This window comes from Gorilla gorilla, chromosome 2 (genome assembly GCF_029281585.2).
Source record: "Gorilla gorilla gorilla isolate KB3781 chromosome 2, NHGRI_mGorGor1-v2.1_pri, whole genome shotgun sequence".
Lineage (NCBI taxonomy): Eukaryota > Metazoa > Chordata > Mammalia > Primates > Hominidae > Gorilla > Gorilla gorilla.
Genome location: NC_086017.1, coordinates 183,829,233 through 183,848,252, shown reverse-complemented (window position 1 = coordinate 183,848,252; position 19,020 = coordinate 183,829,233). Strand labels below are relative to the sequence as shown.

General features: G+C 38.0%; 1 protein-coding gene across 15 annotated transcripts in view; it reads right to left on the bottom strand.

Annotated features, from left to right (window-relative positions):
• The window catches only part of ECT2 (epithelial cell transforming 2), an 81,830-nt gene extending 68,246 nt beyond the window's left edge, over positions 1-13,584 (bottom strand). For 4 of the 15 annotated variants that reach the window (XM_063704365.1, XM_019024642.4, XM_063704358.1 and 1 more), the window contains exons 1-10: positions 12,883-13,050; positions 9,081-9,232; positions 8,372-8,451; positions 6,583-6,765; positions 4,691-4,780; positions 3,495-3,602; positions 2,098-2,171; positions 1,233-1,363; positions 973-1,088; positions 807-869 (exon numbers count right to left, since the gene is read on the bottom strand). In XM_063704365.1, the coding sequence (XP_063560435.1) occupies positions 807-869; positions 973-1,088; positions 1,233-1,363; positions 2,098-2,171; positions 3,495-3,602; positions 4,691-4,780; positions 6,583-6,765; positions 8,372-8,451; positions 9,081-9,210 (975 nt within the window). In that variant the 5' untranslated portion in view covers positions 9,211-9,232; positions 12,883-13,050. Of the gene's footprint in view, positions 1-806; positions 870-972; positions 1,089-1,232; positions 1,364-2,097; positions 2,172-3,494; positions 3,603-4,690; positions 4,781-6,582; positions 6,766-8,170; positions 8,264-8,371; positions 8,452-9,080; positions 9,233-11,267; positions 11,592-12,405; positions 12,837-12,882 lie in introns of those variants that run through there. The other 11 variants (XM_055380970.2, XM_063704362.1, XM_063704359.1 and 8 more) reach the window with 11 other exon arrangements.
• Between the last annotated feature and the right edge of the window lie 5,436 nt (positions 13,585-19,020).

Below are 19,020 nucleotides of genomic sequence, written 5' to 3'. Positions count from 1 at the left end.
TTCAATATTCCACACAAAGTTATTAAATCCTAAACTGAAGTAAATCTTCCCTTAAAGCCTACTTCCATAACTTTGTCATTTTGGTGAGTGATACTACTCTTCACCAAGATTCACCATAAACACTAGATTTTCCTTGACGATTTTCTACTATCAAACTCATCTTTTTAATGACATCTCTCCCCTTACTCTTCTTCAATGGCTCCCAATAGTTATAGGATAATATCCAAGCTCATTAATGTATTAAAAACTTCTTGATTCTATCTATCCATTAAGTTTTATCTGTTGGCCTTCCTTCCCACACTGTAAAGCCATACTAAACTACTTGTTATTTTAATGTACTCTCAAAGCTTTCATACCCTCTCCCAATTGGGGTTCTAACGAATGTCCTTACCTAGTTGGCCTAGTAAGTTGGGTCAACATTTATTTGACCTTTTTATTCCCTCCTGAGTCTCTCAGAGCGAGGCTACCTAAAATACATTACTCAGTTGTGGCACACATCATTCCCCGTCGTTAACTATGTACAAATCTATCTTTCCATTAAAAGTCTAAGTTTCTGAAGATAGAGATGTTCTTGTTCGTAATGTTATCACCAAGAATTAGCACAGAACAACATATATTAGGTTAAAATAATACACATTACATTGAATAGTTCCACTTAAATCTACATAGACTAAGATAACTTGATATCCCAATTGTTTTAATCATTCTGAAATTCCTAAGCATGCTTCTAAACCTTCTGGACAGAAAAGTGTTATTTTCAAACAATCAAGCTCACAGAACAAATAACTAAGGGGTTAAAAGCATACCTTTTCATATAAATACATAGTTTCTCCAGCTCGGGCATCCATTTGAATGCTTCCCCAGAACCACTAGGTGAGAGAAAAAACATTTTAATAAACAGTTTACATTTATTTTATCAGAGAAGCTATTAATAGTGTTTTTAAAAACCAACCTCATTCTAGAATTACTTGCCTCTTGCTTGACAACATAAAGTTTCTTTGAAGGTTCAAAGGGAAGATCTTTTACTATATTCTCTTCAACTACAAGGTGAGTGCATCTTTCATCTCCAAGCGGTAAATATTTACCTCCTAAAGAGGAATGCACATAAGCATAAATAAGCCAAGCTACTTATTTCCAAACTCAAATTTTTTAAGAGGTATATTGACCAGGAAGTGATTAAGCAGGCCTAGGGACTAAAATAGATATAAATTTTACATTATGCTAAATTTTACCTTGCATTTCAGTCATTTCTTCCATATTGGTTTTCTCTTCATCTGAAAATCCCAGGAAACTTAAAATACAATCTTGAAATGGAGGAACTTTAAATTCATTTCTAAAGTCATCAACTGCTGCATAGAAATCCCTAAAAACAAAATACACTCTTCCAAAACCAGTTTAACTTAAATTCAAGTGTTAGGTATATCAATCTACAAACCTACAGTAATTTTCAAGGTCTTAGCATAATCTATCTATTGAAACTATTTAATATTTGGTCCTGAAATGCTCACAAAAACTTCAGTTTAAAAAAATGAAGTGTCTTCAGTCATCCCAAAAGTAACTTCTGACAAAATGTGATCACAGATAAGCTTTACAAGAGATTCAAATTTTTTCTCTATTATTTGAAGATTTATATGTGCTGTGTTCCAAGGCTTTCATGAAATCTAAAATAATGATAACTTTCATGAAATCTTAATTAATGAAGTGCCACAGCAAGAAATCATGCGCTTGGAAAACTAAGCAAAACAAGGCAATAAATTTCAAGCACCAATTAAAATGTAACCAGACAACAAAAAATTTTAAAAATATGTAACAAAATCCAAATACTCAGAATTATTTAGCTATTATCTAATAATTTCAGAATGTTTATAATAGCCAAAATTACTTCACAAGGTAAAATCCAAAGATATCAAAGATATCTTTCAATTTTTAATTTTTTATAATTTTTTATAACTTGTTCTCCCTAGATTTTATTCCTCAAGCTACTCAGACTGAATTCAGTTTTTATATCTATGAAATTACTTTTTTCAGCACATGGATTTATCTTTAAACCAGAATGTTTAATTTACATAATGAACTACTGAATTTCTAAACACTTACTGTTCATTCCGCCTTTCCCAAGCTTTATAAATCCATTCTGGCTTCATAATTGGAGTACCTAGACTCACAGCAACCTAAAAATATAAACATTACAGTGAATTTTCTCCTTAAATAACTGCATTCAAGGAAGTTCTAAACAGTTAACATACTTAATTTTTTGCAGTTTTAGATCACTATCTGCTTTGTAACAAAATAATTTAAAAATTAACAGACAAACTATCTTCCAATCATACAAGTTAGGGTAAAATAACTTCAAAACAAGTTCCATGGTGTCCGAACTGTTTCCTTATTTTAAATAAATATATCTCTGAAGTTCATCTTTATTAAATTTCTATTTCTCCTTTCTTCACGTTTACTTCCTTGAAAATATGACCCTCAAGATGGCACTACAGAAGAAGACATCCGACGAAGTCACTAAAACCTTAGATATGAGTTGAAATATTTAGGGTAAATTGAAGAGTACACTAAAATTACCATTTGCTACACAAATACACTAAGGGAGACTAAGAAAAAATGATAAACTCTTGCTAAGACATTCAACTATAATCTTAAACTAAGATTCAATCCTAGTAAGAGTATTTTCTCCTATTATAACATTCACAAGTTAAATCTTAGAACCACTTTATAAGAGCAGAGCTCTGTTCTTATGAAGGGCACTTAGACGGCCAGGCACAGTGGCTCATGCCTGTAATCCCACCACTTTGGGAGTCCGAGGCAGGCGGATCACCTGAGGTCGGGAGTTTGAGACCACCCTGGCCAATATGGTGAAACCCTGTCTCTATGAAAACAACAAAAATTAGCCGGGCATGGTGGTGCACACCTGTAGTCCCAGCTACTCGGGAGGCTGAGGCAGGAGAATGGGGTGAACCCAGGAGGCAGAGCTTGCAGTGAGCCGAGATGGCACCACTGCACTCCAGCCTGGGTGACAGAGAGAGACTCAGTCTCAAAAAAAAAAAAAAAAAAAAAAAAAAGGCACTTAGACAAAGAGTAAATTACCTACTTTCACAATTCCTACAATGTTATTCATCTACCAACCCCCATGATCCTAGTCATCTTTCAACACCTCACTCAAGTTCCATTGCCTACTTAAAACTTAACCACTCTTGGCCAGGCCTGGTGGCTCACATATGTAATCTCTACACTTTGGGAGGCCAAGGCAGGAGGATCACTTAAGCCCAGGAGTTCGAAAGCAGCCTGGGTAACAGAGCAACACCCCATCTCTATTTTAAAAAAAAGAAAAGAAAGAAAACTTAACCACTCTTATGATTTAAAATGTTTTACTAAATATATTCATAGCAAAAATTGAGTTTCTCTTCTTTAATTGTGGAAGAAATAGATAAAACCCATGCCAAAATAATGCTGTATTGAAATACACAAAAATACCCAAGTTTACATACCCTGAATTTTTCTCCTTGTGTACAATTTGCCACCAAATGTGTAACTTTTGAATTAAAGTCTTTTCGAATAACTCCACCCATGTGATGGACCAATGTCACCAACCTGACCTCAAAAGAAAAATTAAGCAACACTGACTTTATGGTTAATTTGAACAAAATTTTAAACTATGTTTACCCCTCATTTAGCATTTGCTAAATACTTTCTATTTATAAAATACATACGGGATTTTTATAAAGCTATTAAATTTTATGTCAAAGTAAGTATAAAAAAAGATTGGTTTGCCAATTAACACAGGCAAAATTATAGAGGTGGGATTAGTAAAGATTTCACACAAAAGTAAGTTAAACAACCGCCTTTCCTATGGCCTAAATATATTGCTTTTTAATACCATACTGTGTAAATATATTGGTTTTTTTAAAAAAATACCAAGTTTTATCACATCAAGACTGCTCCCCCAAAATCAGAGTAATACCCATCAGTTCCAACAACAAAGTATTGTGAACCAAAGAAAGAACTTTCTGGCCGGGCGCGGTGGCTCACGCATGTAATCCCAGCACTTTGGGAGGCCGAGGCAAGCGGATCACAAGGTCAGGAGATCAAGACCATCTTGGCTAACACGGTGAAACCCCATCTCTACTAAAAATACAAAAAAAATTAGCCAGGCGTGGTGTCGGGCGCCTGTAGTCCCAGCTGCTCGGGAGGCTGAGGCAAGAGAATGGTGTGAACCTGGGAAGCGGAGTTTGCAGTGAGCCGAGATTGCGCCACTGCACTCCAGCCTGGGTGACAGAGCAAGACTTGTCTCAAAAAAAATAAAATAAAAATAAAAAAGGAACTTTCTATGAATTCTCTAGGGCAATAGAATACTTTCAGGCTGAACTTGCATAATAAGAAATTGCAATGTATAAACAAAAACTTTAAATAACCAACGTAGCCAATATGGTAACAAGACAGTCAAACAGAATTGCTATGAAATCTTTCTATTAATTCACACCAGCCAGCCTAGACAAAACACTGGTCTCTTCATAAGGCTCTTCAGGATTTGTTTCTTCACAAAATTTAAAATCTGGTATAGCCATAATAAGTTATCCTTCAATATTTTAAAAATAAAACCATAATACTAAAAAGGAAAAAAAAAGCCAATTTTAATTTATTTTGCTGTAAAAAATACGCTTTGAATTTGTTTCGTAATACTTACTAGTTCTTCTTTTTTCCTAAATCCAGTAAAGCACAGTACTAGATTCATCATACTTGTACAATACAACGGGCGACATGAAAATGGCAAAGGCTGAAGGATACAACAATTTTAAATGTGAGCTTTCTCTTTAGTAGAAAATACAACACGACTCTCTCAAGCTAAATATATTTCCCCTCTTGCCATTCAACTTTCCCAATCCAAAGATTTACTGGCATTTTTTCAATATGCAACAAAAAAACAGCAAAACAACAGATTGCAAGTTTCCCAATAAAAATATTTCCCGATTCCTTAATCATATGCAATATACATAATCTAAACACACTTTACTCTCAGCAAATTAAACAAATACTAAATGCACTCTGACAGACATGAAGTACTGACTATAAGCAAAGTTTTCAGACTCCATACACTACTATAGATGATTCTAATTAATGTTATTAAAACAGGTCAGAGGCATTTTATAATAAACACTGAGTAAATATAATACACACACTTAAACCAAATATAATTCTAATCTTTAAGCTAATAAATGGTGATATTCAGTAAATAATATACCCAACGGTTTTGTGTGTGTGTGTGTGTGTGTGTGTATAAAAGAGAACGGTTTAAAAATAACAAAAGAATAAATTTGATTTTCATCATTATATAAGATTATTTTTCAAAATTTGGCCTTTTAAAGTTTATTTGGGTTTTGAAACCAACCACTCCAAATCAAAATGTAAGAGAATTAAAGGTTAACATGTGCTTATTATTACTAACATGTGTAACAATAGAAGTACAAAGACCTAAGCAATTTTAAGTAAACAAGGCAAGCTTAAGAATGCCAAGACAGCAACAAAACCAAATAGGGACTAACTCTCATACGACTCATATTGAAATGCTGTTTAAAAACAAAAAGCAGCCGGGCACGGTGGCTCATGCCTGTAATCTCAACACTTTGGGAGGCAGAGGCAGGAAGATAATGTGAGGTCAAGAGTTCGAGACCAGCCTGGCCAACATGGTGAAATCCTGTCTCTACTAAAAATAGAAAAAACTTAGCCAGGCGTGGTGGCATGCACCTGCAGTCCCAGCTACTTGGAAGGCTGAGGCAGTAGAATCGCTTGAACCCGGGAAAGCAGAGGTTGCAGTGAGCAGAGATCGTATATTTATTTATTAAATAAATAAATAAATACAAAAAGCTAAAATAATTTTTGAATTTTAAGTTATACAGTAACTGATAAAAATGGAACTGTGGTATCTGTTCTGTGTTGAGAAAAATAAAAGTTTATGTACATGTATGAATTTCTGGAACCCAAGTTTAAGCAAGTAACCTTCTCTAAGACATTGTGGTATTGATAGTGCATACGCCAGGCGCAGTGGCTCACGCCTGTAATCCCAGCACTTTGGGAGGCCGAGGGGGGTGGATCACGAGGTCAGGAGATCAAGACCATCCTGGCTAACACGGTGAAACCCCGTCTCTACTAAAAATACAACAAAGTAGCTGAGCATGGTGGTGGGCACCTGTAGTCCCAGCTACTTGGGAGGCTGAGGCAGGAGAATGGCGTGAACCCAGGAGGCGGAGCTGGCAGTGAGCTGAGATCGTGCCACTGCACTCCAGCCTGGGCACAGAGCAAGACTCCGTCTCAAAAAAAAAAAAAAAAAAAGACTATGTATTTGTCTGTGTATATGCATATGTACAGTTATCTTTATTTAACTTTCAAAGGCCTTAGCTTTTCACTACTAAGTTTAAAATGGAGGAATTAAAGGACCACATTAGAATAGCCACTATTATTCCTATTCTAAATATTTTGCTCTCAGCAATCAATGAGATTTTTCCAAATAAATTTTTTGCTAATTAAAATTCATTAATAAAAATTTAAACTTGAAAAGTCACAATAAATGTATATGCTTACCTCTCCTTTTTGTGAACAATTTAATACAACTGGTGGTCCAATAACTCTACAATCAGCCTTGTAGAGGTCATTAAAGACAGAATCCTGAAAGTCCGTGACTACAAATACATTTTCAAATTCCGGAGAATCCAAACCTTCAAATTCTTCCACTGACTCCATCTTTACAAAGCCCACTTTAATGTCCTTTTCATCATATAGTTAGCAGAAATAAAAATTATTTATATATCAAATAATCCATCTGTCTCTCTAAATAAGGCTTAACAATCAATTCAATATCAACTTTAACATGTTTATATTTGTAGAAAATAAGTTTCTATCACACAATAATCAGCATTACACTTAATGAACAACCATATTTCTTTACGTACTTACATTTTTACATATACATATCTCCATTCAAATTAAGTTCTTAAATTTTAAAGATCAGTATTATAAAGGCATAATTCTGACTTATTACTTATTAGTCATAAATCATCAAGTATGCATAAGTTCCATAAAATTAGAATGCTAAAGTTTTTAGGTACATGCATTTTGATATCAAGATGCATTAGAAAGATATCCACTACTGACCAAGAAAATGATACCATACATAAAGTTCTTATTGTACAAATTAACTATCTTCAGAAAAATAGGAAAATAATACTATAGCACTTAATACTTACAGAAAGGAAAATCAGCATAATCATTTTAGTAGATATGTAAGATATATGAGAAAGATGTGCAATATGTAGCAGTTGCAGCATGGCAAATGTAGGATATAAAAAGGCAAGTTACTTACAGTAAACATTTTATACATTCACGAAAAATAATGAAGATACTAAAGTACCTATATAACTCTTGTAACTCTTGTGTTAAAAAAAAAAATTAAAAAAAAACTCAAAATGGGTCAGTAAATTATTTGAATTTTATTTGCAACGCTGGTGTGATGTGCTAAATTATGTACCCCCAAAATTCATGTTGAAGCCCTAACCTAGAATGAAGAATGAAGTCCTTAGAATGTGACTATATTTGGCGATAAGGACTTTAAAGAGGTAATTAAGGTTAAATGAGATCATAGGGGTGGGCCCTAATCCAATCTGGTGTCCCAATAAGAGGCAACACCAGGGATGCAAGGACACACAGAAGAAAGGCCATGTGAGGACAGCAAAAGGACACTGCAAGCCAAGGCGAGAGGCCTCAAGAGAAACTAAACCTACACACACCTTAATCTTGGACTTCTAGCCTCCAGAACTGTGAGAAAAGAAATTTCTACTGTTTAAGCAATTAACTATGTGGTATTTTGTTATGGCAGCCCTAGCAAACTAAAACAGCTGGATTCCAGAATTAGATTATTTCGTATGCTGAGGCAAATTCCCTGATTATAAATTGCTGTGATTTATAATTTTGGAAATACAGCAAGAATTTAGACTAAATATAAAATGAATGAGAAAAAAGAAGCTAAGGAGTTAAAAAGTATAAAACAGTTTCTATTCATTAAGCTTCAGATTGCACACAATACACCTTGTGCCTAATTCCAATCACCAGAAAATAGAATAATACAATCAAGGGAAGTGCAGCATGCCACATGCAATGAGTTACTTTGACCTACCATATTAATAACACTTTTTATTAATTTTTCATCCGATTTTCCAGGACAACTTTCTTTTATCTTTATAACAGGGACTTCCATTATTTTAATAGTCTGTGGAAAAGAGACTTAAGTATGAGGTTAAGAAAGCTATGAAACTATTTACACACTGATGGAAGAAAAATTGCATTACAAAAAAAACTAAAACCTAAAACTCCGTACCTTTAAGGCTTTTATAAGTTCTTCTTGTTTTCCAGCTTCTTGAACCAATATCACTCTTGTTTCAATCTGAGGCATCTCTTCTGTTAAAATTTAAAATGTTTCAATATGTTTATCATGTATTAACATCACAATCAGTAGGTCCTTATTGCTCTTTTGGCTATATCTGGTATGTACATCTTTGAGGGAATCATAACTTTCTCTAAATTTAATAGGACTCAACTCCCAACTTATTACAAAAATATCTGGCTATATATCACCTTAGAGAAAGAGAAACCATATTGTAGCAGGGTATACAAACATCAGCATTCCTCCTAGCCAGAGAATGCGCTCTCTTACATAGTCATCCTCCTCAACAGTGCATATAATTTTAGGAAAAACCCATTTATAAAGTGGTAAAGGAAAAAGTAGCTTTCACCTAACCAGTCATGACTGTATAACTTCTAGCTAACAATGCTGTAGCTAGACCGCCCTCACATACAGAAAAAGGAATATCCAAATTAAGATGCCTCCCTTTTCAAAGCTGCAAAGCATACAAATAACCCAAATAATAATCAGAGAAATGACATAGTGTAAAAGGATTCTGTAAACAAATATTTCCTTAATACCTGTGCTCTAGCATTACAGTTGGTATTAAAATTAAATCTTAAGAAAGTCACTAATAAGTCTAGAATTAAAATAGAAATTGTTTTAAAGCAGGTAACAGGTTTACCTTCTACATATGAAGTAGATCCAATAAGTAAGTTTTCCTTAGAAATCTCAGTAACTTTAGAATCAAAAATGGAAGAGTCTGCCAAGCTAGTCCTCCCAGTAGTGGATGTTAATACACTATTTTCAGCCATGATTTGTATTCTTCTAAATCAGCTGAAAAAATAAAATTTGAATAAAAATACATAAACATGGTCATTGGGCAAAAGTAAGTATTAGAGGCTCTTTTTACCTAGAATTTATAAAAAGTATTATTACCCATTTTTTTAATGAACCAAAGAAAGTTACTGACCTTCTCTGAGCCTCAGTTTCTTTTTCTGTAAAATAAACATACTAATACCTGACTCACAGGAATATAATAAAAATAACAATGTATCAAAAGCACATAGAACATTACTAGACATACAACAAACACTCAACTGTAGTCATAAATATTATTCTACCTCCCTTCTCCACACCTTTGCCCTCAACCAATTTCTCTTCCTATATTCAATTATAACACCACCATAACACACCTCCCACAAAAATCCTAGCCAAAAATCTGAGATCTATCCTAATTGTTTCCTCTCCCACATTTCCCTCCCCAAAATTCCTATCAATCCCACCTCAAGTATCTCTGGAATCTGGCCCCCCTTCTCTATACGCTCAATGACACAATGGTCACTTGGTCTAATAAAACAGCTCCACACAACTTTACCATCAGTTTCCTTAGAAATCACTCTCCACATGGTTTTCAGGAATATGCACCTAAATACAAATGTGAGCATATCACTTCCCTGCTTAACAACTTCCATGAGTACTCCTTATATGTCCAAGTCCAAATTCACCACCAAGTTCACAATTTGGTCCCCGCCTAACTATTCACCCTCACCATCTGTAACTACCCCAGTCCCTATACAATCTATGCAACAGCAACAATGAATTTCTCAGCTATTTTTCAGGCACAAATCATAATTTACATCACATCTATTTGCATTTAGTGCTCGACTCTCCACCTATCTTGTCTTCCAACCCCCAATCCATCACTCTTGACTCATCCTCTGTGGATGTCTCTAAACCTCTCCGGTATAATTGGGCTGGTCCCTTGTCAGTATTTTCATAATTCTTTAAAAACACCTCTCCCCTAAAAGGTTTGACAAAACAATTATGCATGGGTGAGTGCCAATATAACTCTGGACTATGAAAGAAAATCCTTTTTTAAGTTTTCCAGGACTTAAGAAGAGTTTAAAAGCTAGACAGGGAATAAAAGGTTTAACAAGTTTTCATCAGGGTGGGTTGGGGGTTCACAACTGAAATCCCAGCACTTTGGGAGGCCAAGGCAGGAGGATCACTTGAGGGCAGGACTTCAACACCAGACTGGGCAACATAGCAAGACCCCATCTCTACAAAAAATTTAAAAATTAGCCAGGTGTGGGTGGCAGGTGCCTATAGTAGCTACTCAAGAGGCTGAGGTGGGCGAATCACTTGAATCCAGGAGTTTGAGGTTGTAGTGAGCTGTGATCCCACCACTGCACTCCAGTCTAGGTGACAGAGCAAGACCCTGTCTCTCTAAAAAAATTTTTTCAGAGATTTTTTTATCAATTTTCAATAAGTCAACTTTACTGAGAGTAAATTTCTAAAATATTAGGCAAATATACAGAGGACCCACCTTTAACGAGAGCTACATGTCAGACTTTCCCCTTTCCTACTTCTTCAGATTAATAAAATATACAAATACCTTCCTCCAGAGTCTCAGCAAAGTAACAGTTTAAACTGTATGCTGTTATGTGACACTTCAAAATCAGGCAACTCAGCTTCCTGTCTCAGCCCTGTACACAGTCAGTTAAACCTCAGTTTCCACATTGGTGGAACACACATAGTACTACAACTCAAATCTAGTTAAGATGAAAACTGAATAGATGTCTTAAAGTGAACAACAAACAACTATTCTCATGTAATATTCACAATATGGATATTTCTTATGGCTTTACCATACATCCATGTCAATCATTATTCTAAGGCTCTCCAAAGGAGCGGTCCAATAGTTGTAACAGCCTTAATTTAGAATCAATGATAAATTCTATCCAGCCCTATTATTTTAAGTCTTCTACACTCAACCATTTCCAATGAAAAGGCATTAAAGTGGCTTTCATTCAAAGTCCCCTTAAAAGAATGTTTAAAAAAAAAAAAAAAAGTCAGGAGATGAGCTAACCTGCTTTAAGGACTGGAAGAGGGAAATCAAAAATACTATTTGAAAGGCCGGGCGCGGTGGCTCACACTTGTAATCCTAGCACTTTGGGAGGCCAAGGCGGGCGGATCACGAGGTCAGGAGTTCGAGACCAGCCTGGCCAACACAGTGAAACCCCGTCTCTACTAAAAATACAAAAATTAGCTGGGCGTGGTGGCAGGCACCTGTAATCCCAGCTACTCAGGAGGCTGAGGCAGGAGAATCGCTTGAACCCGGGAGGCAGAGGTTGCAGTGAGCCGAGACCGTGCCATTGCACTCTAGTCTAGGTAACAAGAGGTAGACTCCGTCTAAAAAAAAAAAAAAAACTTTTTGAAAATATTTACATTTTTCTCCTATGCCTCCCTCTTTAAGAGGGAGCACAGCAAATGATCAAAAGCAGATGATTAATAAAAGGGAGGGAGCACAGCAGATGATCGAAAGCAGATGATTAATAATTAAAATTGCCCCTGATGATACTGTATATGATCAATTTATTGCCAAAACAGCTTCAAAATGTATAGAGAAAAAGAGATGCACTACGGTAACTTGATGACATAACTAACATCCAACAGTCTGATTAGAAATGGAAATATATTAATCACTTTTTTTCAAATTACTGTATTCCAGAAGCCTTTAAAATAAGCACAATAGGATCAGTGTTCATAAACCTACACAGCTTCTCACCCAAGAACAAACCCAAGGAGCTTCTAACTAAACACACTATAACACATGCCCCCTTTTATCCCAGAGATAAAATTTGCCATGTAAACAAACATTCAAGTTTCCTTTTACTTAAATACTTTTTAGGCAATCATCTTCCAAGGTGAAGGACTAAAATGCAATCCAAGATACAATGGTGGTGTTATTAACAATAACATTACTATTAACAACTGACATTTACTTAACGCTTAATACATGGCAGACATTGTCCTAAACCTTTTAATCTCTGCAATAATCCTAAGAGGCAGGTACTATTATTATTTTCAATGTATGGATGAAGAAACGTAGGAACAGAGAGGTTAAGCAACTTCCCCTAAGTCAAACTGTTAGTAAGGGGTAAAAGAGGTATTCAAAGCCCGGCTAAATCCAGAGGCTGCGCCTTTAACCACTAAGCCAGACACACCTGTGCCGGGTGGCTGGGGAGGACGAGGGGCAGATGGCCCGGATTTATCTTGCAAAAACGAAAAATTAAACTTCCCGCAAAGAAGCCAGGATGAATCCTAGAATAAAACCACGGCGCACTCTGAGATAAGCCCCCAAAGGCTGCAAGTGCCGGCCCCCAAAACCACAGGGCTGCGCGGCTTGCCAAAATCCCTTTCCCAACTCCCTCCCTTCACCCACACTCTTCTGTCCAAAAGAGCCAACAGGTGAGAGCGAAGATGCCCAGCAATACTGGGGGCTTCGGTCTCCCACTCCGCGTCAGGGCCCGGCTGCTGGGGGTGGGGTGCGGCGAGGGAGTTCCCGGAGCCGGGAAGCCTGAGCTGGGGCGCTCCGGAATTCGCGGTCACTAGGGGCGGGGACGTCGACCGCAGGCAAAAGAGCCCTTGGCTCTGGAGCCGCTCGCCCACTTGCACCTCTCTCACTCACACAGAGTCCTTACCACTCTCAAAAAAGCCCTAGGAGTTCCACCTCTTCAAACGCCGACTCCTCTCACAAATACCGCCATTCCTTGCCTGCGGCCGCCACAACCGATTCAAAAACTAAGCTGCTTTCTCTAAGAGCCATGCCGATTGGCGCGTGATGTCAACCTCTTTCCCATAGGCAGGAGTCTCCAGAGGGGCGGTGATTGGTCAGCGCTCTCCACCTCCCGGCAGGCGCCGCTTGATTGGTTGTGCGTGTGTTTCAAATAAGCCCAACGGCTCGGGCGTCGGGACGTCAGGAGTTTGCAGAGAAGTGCCCGGATGTGGCCAGGAGGTGGCGGTGGTGGCTCCTGAGGTCTTAAAGGAGTAGCAGGTGTTTCTGTGACTACCGCATATTTACTCAGTAAACATCCTACTTCCTGAGGAAAGTTTGGGTGGATTCTCCTCGGCCCCACCCAGCTTTTTTTTTTTTTTAAACGATACCAAATCTTTTAAGCTTAAATCTGTGCCGCCAGAGATAAATGTTTCCCTGCTGCTTGCTGTGAGCTGTAGGATTTTCCTATCGGGATGCTTTCTGCTTTAGGAATGTATTTAAATTTGAGTTAAGGGATTTTGACTTTGATGGTTGTATTGGCGTGTGGCAGGGCCAAGGACCGGTCCTAGAACTCGGACTCCCCAGGTGGACTTCAAATCAGCAGCCGCTTATTTAAATGCTATTATTTAAAGCACTGCGCTCCCATCTAGGGAGTATCGCGGGTTAGAATCAATTGTTAGAAATTAGAAAAATTCTCGGATTTTTTTAAAGATAAGCTTGCGTTTGATAAAAATATGCCACGAGATTCTAGAATTTTTGGAGCCAAATTGCTTCTTCTTTGCCCCCCTCCGCCCACTAAGAACTTGTACTTTCCCCTAAAGTCTAGTCAAGAATGTATCAAGTTTTTCCTGTGATTAGCGTTGCTATTATGAAAATAACTTCTTTATTTTCTAAATATGATACCATATAACACAATCTCTTAAGAAAAATACACCCCCACCAGGTGGGTTTTCCATAGTTCCCACCTGAAGGCTAATATAAATAGAAGAAGAAAGGGGAATCAGATGCCAGAACCTAAATACCAATAAGAAGAGGCAAACGTGTACTTTGGGATGGAACACTTGTGAGCATCTCAAGCAGGTCGTGGGGACTTAACAATTTTTTCTAATTTTGTCAGGCAATCTTAGAATGCCTGAAAAGTTTATAATGCTGTCCACAAAATGAATGAAGCAATCTGGTAATTATTGGTTTCCCTGCTTGTCAGTATTTAAGTCTGACCTTCATTAAAATGCTGTGATAACTGTTACAGCAGAAGAAAAGAAAAACAGTAATTGAAATTTCCATTTGGAATGTGCTTGCGTATTTGGAAGTTGGGTGTGCCCAGCATTCCAAAAACGTTCATCACTGAAAACATATTAAGCTATTGTGGGAAGCAGCCCTACTTCCTTTGTGCACCGCTTTCTGCTCAACAGACTTTCCAAAGCTAATGATTAACTGTGTATGGTATCATTGCCATGAATTTTAAGCTTCCCTAACAAAAGCTATACTTGATTGCTTTTAAGGGATGTGTGGCAGTTAGATTAACAAATAAACGGGTAATACAACCTTTTTCACTCTCTTAGGTCTTCATTTACTCAGCAAATATTTACTAATTTTAAGACAGCCATTGTGCTTGTTGGGGTTATAAAGATGAATAAGGCATAGAAAACTGCCTGTCTGGACCACACAATCTGGTGGGGGAAATTAGCAGATAAACAGATAATTACAGTATAAGGGAGAGAAGAAAGAGAATGAACATACTGATAGTTTACTATGCACTTTATACCTTATTTAATCCTTAAAACAACCCACAAGTAGGTATCATAGTCCCATGATACCATGAAACTGTAGGAAAGGTTTAAGTAACTTACCCCATGTCTCCTAATAAATATTTTAGCCCGCATTAGAACCCAGAAATAATAGATGAGTGTAAATAAAGTCTAGTATAGATCTGTCTGCAGGCTCAAAGAAAGCAATGTGGAGAGGAGTATTTCAGATAATCGTGTGCATAGGTGATCATATGCCACTTAATTGCACCTAGCAGAGGGCTGGTGTCTGGTAAAGTAAAACATGATCCCTAATCTTCAGGTCTTTTCAAAAAGCTAGTACTGCAAAGGCAAATGTTACACATTGCTCTCTAATAAACACAGGAATCTTCACATGTAGGTACCAAATAAATATTTCGAGAGTGAATGAGCTAGATCCAAGTTCATTCATAATGTTTGAGAGACTGGATGTCCTGATTAACCTAATCATAGTTTATTCATTTAATAACTATTAAGCACCCATTAGGTACTATGCTAGCACTGAAAATATAGATGTGACAAGACAAATATGGACCTTGTTCTCATGGCACTTCTAGCAGATAGCTGTATTTGTGGTGAAAATTTATTGCATGCATAGGTTTTCACAGAATTCAAATACCTACAAAACAATGATACAAGTAACTTAGTCTTACTGAGTCAGAAGCTGTTTCAAGTGCTATAGTGTTTCAAGATCAGCATTATGAAAAATTTTTAAATACTATATACGGCATAGGCAATTGAACTGAATGGCATATTAACCTTGAACTTTTTTAAAAACATAAATTCTTAATATTAGCTTGTTTACGTGCACTTTAGGCTGTCATAAAAGCTCAATATATATAGGAGACAGTAAACAGTTTGGTGTGGCTGGATCATAATATACATGAAGAGGACAGTGGAAGACAACTGACATATGCTAAGTTAGGCTAGGTGTGGGGGCTCATGCCTATAATTCCAGCACTTTGGGAGACTAAGGCAGGAGGATCCCTTGAAGCCGGGAGTTCAAGACCAGCCTAGGTAGTGACTGCACTCCATCCTGGGCGATAGAGCAAGACCGCCCCCCAGCCCATCCAGCCCCCATCTCAAAAAAAAAGTAAATGCTGGCCAGGTGCGGTGGCTCACGCCTGTAATCCCAGCACTTTGGAAGGCCCAGGCGGGCGGATCACGAGGTCAGGAGATCAAGACCATCCTGGCTAACATGGTGAAATCCCGTCTCTACTAAAAATACAAAAAAATTAGCCGGGCGTGGTGGCGGGCGCCTGTAGTCCCAGCTACTTGGGAGGCTGAGGCAGGCGAATGACGTGAACCCGGGAGGTGGAGCTTGCAGTGAGCAGAGATTGCGCCACTGCACTCTAGCTTGGGCGACAGAGCGAGACTCCATCTCAAAAAATAAAGAATAAAAAGTAAAATAAATGCCATGTTAGAAGGAGCTTGGGAAGAGCTCCGCTGTCATGACAGAGTTTAAACTTTATGCTGAAAGCACTGAAGATCAATTAAAAACCTTGAAGCAAGGAAATTATATGGTCTGTGTTATTTTTTAAAAGTAGCTATCAGGACCGGACGCAGTGGCTGACATCTGTAATCCCAGCACTTTGGGAGCCCAAGACGGGCGGATCACCTGAGGTCAGGAGTTCGAGACCACCCTGGCCAATATGGTGAAACCCCGTCTCTAAGAAAACTACAAAAGTTAGCCAGGCGTGGTGGTGCGCACCTGTAGGCCCAGCTACTCCAGAGGCTGAGGCAGGAGAATCAGTTGAACCCAGAAGGCGGAGCTTGCAGTGAGCCGAGATCATGCCACTGCACTCCAGCCTGGGCAACAGAGCGAGACTCCGTCTCAAAAAAAAAAAAAAGGTAGCAATCTGGGAACACAACACAACTTCACTTGAACTAGAAGAATGAAATAGAAGAAAGACCAGTGAGAATACGGTTGAATTCAAACTCATAGGAAATGATAGTCTGAACTAAGATAGAAAAGATGGGTTGGAGAGATAAGGAATAGGAAAAATTACTGGGACTTTGATTAAATATAAAGGATGAGAGTGGAATCAAAATATGTAAAAATTACTACATCCATATAAATTTCTGATAAATAGCAGTATCATTAAGTAAATAGAACAGTTTCCAAATTCAGAAGACTAGTTCTCTGTCTTTCTTCCTTTGATGAACCAGCCAATTAGATTCACAGTTCCTTGAATTTTTGAATCCCAAAACCTCAATTCAACACTTATTTTGATGGACAATATCCTAAATGTTTTACACTCAATTGCTTTAGCTCTGAAATGTTAACTTCAAACATTCCATTCTGATTACGAAATTTTCTTCCCATCTCTTAATCCCTTTCACACATGAATCAAGGATATTTAGCCTTCAGTTCCCCCTAATGATAGCACCCCTTTCTAACCCATGGTCACTAATTCAGCGCTGAAAGACCACCACTTTCACTGTCTTACTTCTCTTCCTGCCTCTCTGATGTTTCCTTCTCGGTTTCCTTTGCTTAGATATTATTGTTCCCCAAAGTATTATTCTCAGGCAACCCCCTTTCCCTAGGTGAACTCATTCATTCCCAGGGATTTAAGTTATATGCATATGCTTCCAAGTCTCTCTTTCTTGCCAGACCTTGTTGAAACCCACTCTATAATGCCAGTTGTTTACCAATTTTTTCTGCTCCTGTGACCCACAATCTTATCAAACTCTTCATGTGCTAAAGTGAATTCTTCTTTTCCCCAGCTCTCCATCCTTTATCTCCTCTGCCTCCTGTATTTCTCTCCTGATTAGTAGAATCCCCATTCACTCTGACTCCCAAGTTGGATCTCTCAAAGTCATCTTCCTGTTCCCTTCCTCCTCTCGGTCTCCTTGCACCACCAGCCCCAACATCATTCTCCCAGTTTGACCTGAAAAATATTTCTAGAATCTGAATCTTCCCCCTTCAGTCCACTGCCCGAGTTTAGGCCTTCATTATCTCTCATCCAAACTATGACAAGGACAGCCTTCTAGTTGGTCTTTTGGGAACTAATCACTCTCTCTACTTCCAGTCATCAGTTACAGAATTATCTTCATTTAGAAAACTAAATATGACTATGTATCCCCCTCCTTAAAAACAAAACTAAACCAAAAGACATGGTTTCTTCACTGCTCACAGAATAAAGTCCAGTATAAGATGGACTTCCCAAGATGACTGTAACCTAATTTTCTATCACCCTCATCTCTACCACATATGCACCCTGTGCTCAGCCATACTGAACTTTTCGTCAGTCCACAAACATTCCAGGCGATTTCATAAATCCCTACCTTTGAATATTCTTTTCCACCTGCCCTGCCTCCCTCGGTCTGCATGAAAATTCCTATTCATTCAGGACCCCACTCAAGCATCACCTCAATGAAGCCTTCTTTGACTATCCCATGGAGAGTAAACTGCTTCTTCTGATTTGTATGAGCTTAATACTGTTTATACCTCAGTATGGCTCCTGTCACCTTGTATTGGAAATATTGGTTAACATGGCTGTCTCCTCCATTAAAATATGAGCTACTCAAGAATAGGGAAAAGAACCATATCCTTTCCATCTTTGTACCCTGGCACTTGTGCTCTCAAAAAATATTTATGGAGGCTGGGCACCGTGGCTCACCCCTGTAATCCCAGTACTTTGGGGGCTGAGGTGGGCGGATCATTTGAGCTCAGGAGTTTGAGACCAGCCTGCGGCAACATGGAGAAACCCCATCACTACCAAAACTACAAAAAATTAGCTGGGCACAGTGATGCACTTCTGTGGTCCCAGCTGCTCAGAGGGGGGGAATGGGGTGGGAAGATCTCTTGAGCCCAGGAGGCGGCGGTTGCAGTGAGCTGAGATCAAGCCACTACACTCTAGCCTGGGCAGCAGAGCACGACCCCATCTCAAAAAAAAAAAATTGCAAAAAAAAAATTATGGAAAAGAGGAAAGAAGGGAAAATAACCAGATTTTTTAGTAGTTTGATTTCTGTCCATATCTTATTTCATGTCAGAGGCTGGCTGGGGTTTCTGCATCTTTTTTTTCCATCGGTAAATTAGCAGCCATGAATACTCCTTCTCTACTTGTTACTGTTGCTTTATCAATTGTTCATGATGTCAAAATAGGTCAGTAAGTTCACATTGACTTATTACTGCCTATTTCTACTTATTAACTTGGTTACGGTTTTGTGTATAAATTGGAATAAATTATCTGCATACTAAATATTAGAACGTGCTTTCTAACCCTATGTGTTTCTCTTGCTCTCTTTTTTTTTTTTTTGAGGTGAGATGGAGTTTG